Source organism: Ceratina calcarata, unplaced genomic scaffold (assembly GCF_001652005.2).
Source record: "Ceratina calcarata isolate Rehan_Ccalc_2016 unplaced genomic scaffold, ASM165200v1 scaffold2786, whole genome shotgun sequence".
Lineage (NCBI taxonomy): Eukaryota > Metazoa > Arthropoda > Insecta > Hymenoptera > Apidae > Ceratina > Ceratina calcarata.
Window position 1 is genome coordinate 1 of NW_017150135.1, and position 1,674 is coordinate 1,674.

Consider the following 1,674-nt stretch of genomic DNA (forward strand, 5'->3'; position numbering starts at 1 on the left):
TCACATACATACGAAAATAGTACACGCAAAGTACTCGAGCCAGCGCTTTCTCGAAATTTAACAATTATTTACAACTGATAAGAAGTATGAATGTAGACAGTATTTTACATGGATTTATTCAGGAAAGTCATCTCTATCTTTTGGTTCCAAAATGAACTTCCTCGCTCCCTTAGTTTTCCTGTAATATCTCACTTTTCCTGAAAATCATACATTTTTATGAACTATCATGCAATTTTTCGAGAATCGTACGTGATAGAACAATTCTGTTTCCAGATTCGTGTTCAGCACGAGAATCTCTATAAGAATCACGTGATGGATATTGCAAAATTATTTTTGTGTTGGTTAGTGTTATTGGTATGTGACAAATTGACATTGAAAACTTCAGTTGTTACGTAAGTTATCACTAATTTCGTTGCTGTTCTATTGTAACTGTTATTTTCTAGTGAGATAGCAAAGTTAACTAGGTTTTCAATTCGCTATGAAATAAGAAAATGAAACATCGTACACGCGGTGTATTAGAATCCATAATTCCTACAATATTACATGTTTGACTGTTATCGAAGTTTTGACAGATATACCCAAATTCCGCCTTCTGCTTCTGTAAGAAAAACGAAAGACAGCAGTTTGAAAGGCAGTTTCGTTTTAGGCGACAATTCCAATTTATAGCCTTTGATCAAGGTAGCCAAACAACATTTCATTTGCAGCAGTCCCATTCTCATTCCCACGCACATCCTTGGCCCCTCGCCGAATGGGAGGAATGTCATCTTATTAATCTCGTGCTTCCTCTCCTCGCTGAAACGATCTGGATCAAAGGTCTCCGGATCGGACCAATACCTCGGATCCTTATGCAGTCCATAAACGGATATGAAAATTTCGGTGCCAGGTTTCACACGATACTTAAGCCCGTCTGATCCTTTCAACGTGCACTCTTCTGTACATACTTTGTACATGTTATTCACTGACGCGTAATATCTTTGCGATTCTCTAATTACTTGGTCCATATAAGTCATCTCTTTCAGCGATTCGTACGTTAACACACCTCCGTGTTTTTCCAGGACAGGAGAAAATCTTTTATCTATTTGAAAATCAAGCTACACTTGTTCTACCTGTTTTTTATTAATTAAGGATTATCTTACTGTCCTTGTTTCCAGTTTTCGTTCCGAACATCTTTTTGATTAATGATATATTGCAGCAACCGATTGTAGTAAAAGTTCTTTTTAGAAAATGTAAATCGCCTCCATCTAAAGGTCTAAGAGATATCACTAACAGCCCCACGATATAAGAATAGTATTAACCCTTTGCACTCGAGATGTGACCAGGGTTGAGATATTTTTACCCACGAGGCTCGCTTCCCCTGTTTTTCGCCCGTATTTCGATCCCCACTACTATTCCCCTCATGCGTGCTCATGCGCGTTCGCGAAGCTCTCCACAGGGCTACCGTGAAAATCACTGCATACCCCCACCAACTATTGGTCCCCACCATGGACGCGTCGTCCCCACTTTCCGGCCGTGGGTAAAAATATCTCAATCCTGGATGTGACTCTCACTCACCAGAACGTTATCAGGCCTTAAAAACGTTTCTTGTGGCGCTTTTAGAGAGACAGGTGGCTTATAAGATCCTCTGTGTATAATCTTAAGACGTGCAAAATGATACCCCTTCAAATGGAGATATGG

The 1,674-nt window shown here is 39.6% G+C and overlaps 1 protein-coding gene across 1 annotated transcript; it reads right to left on the reverse strand.

Moving 5' to 3' along the window:
• Positions 1-4: 4 nt before the first annotated feature.
• Positions 5-1,054, reverse strand: LOC108623592 (cytochrome P450 9b2-like). Its single transcript, XM_018022186.2, has one exon. It carries the CDS (start codon positions 1,008-1,010, stop codon positions 555-557), a length of 456 nt encoding a protein of 151 aa, XP_017877675.1. The 5' UTR covers positions 1,011-1,054; the 3' UTR covers positions 5-554.
• Between the last annotated feature and the right edge of the window lie 620 nt (positions 1,055-1,674).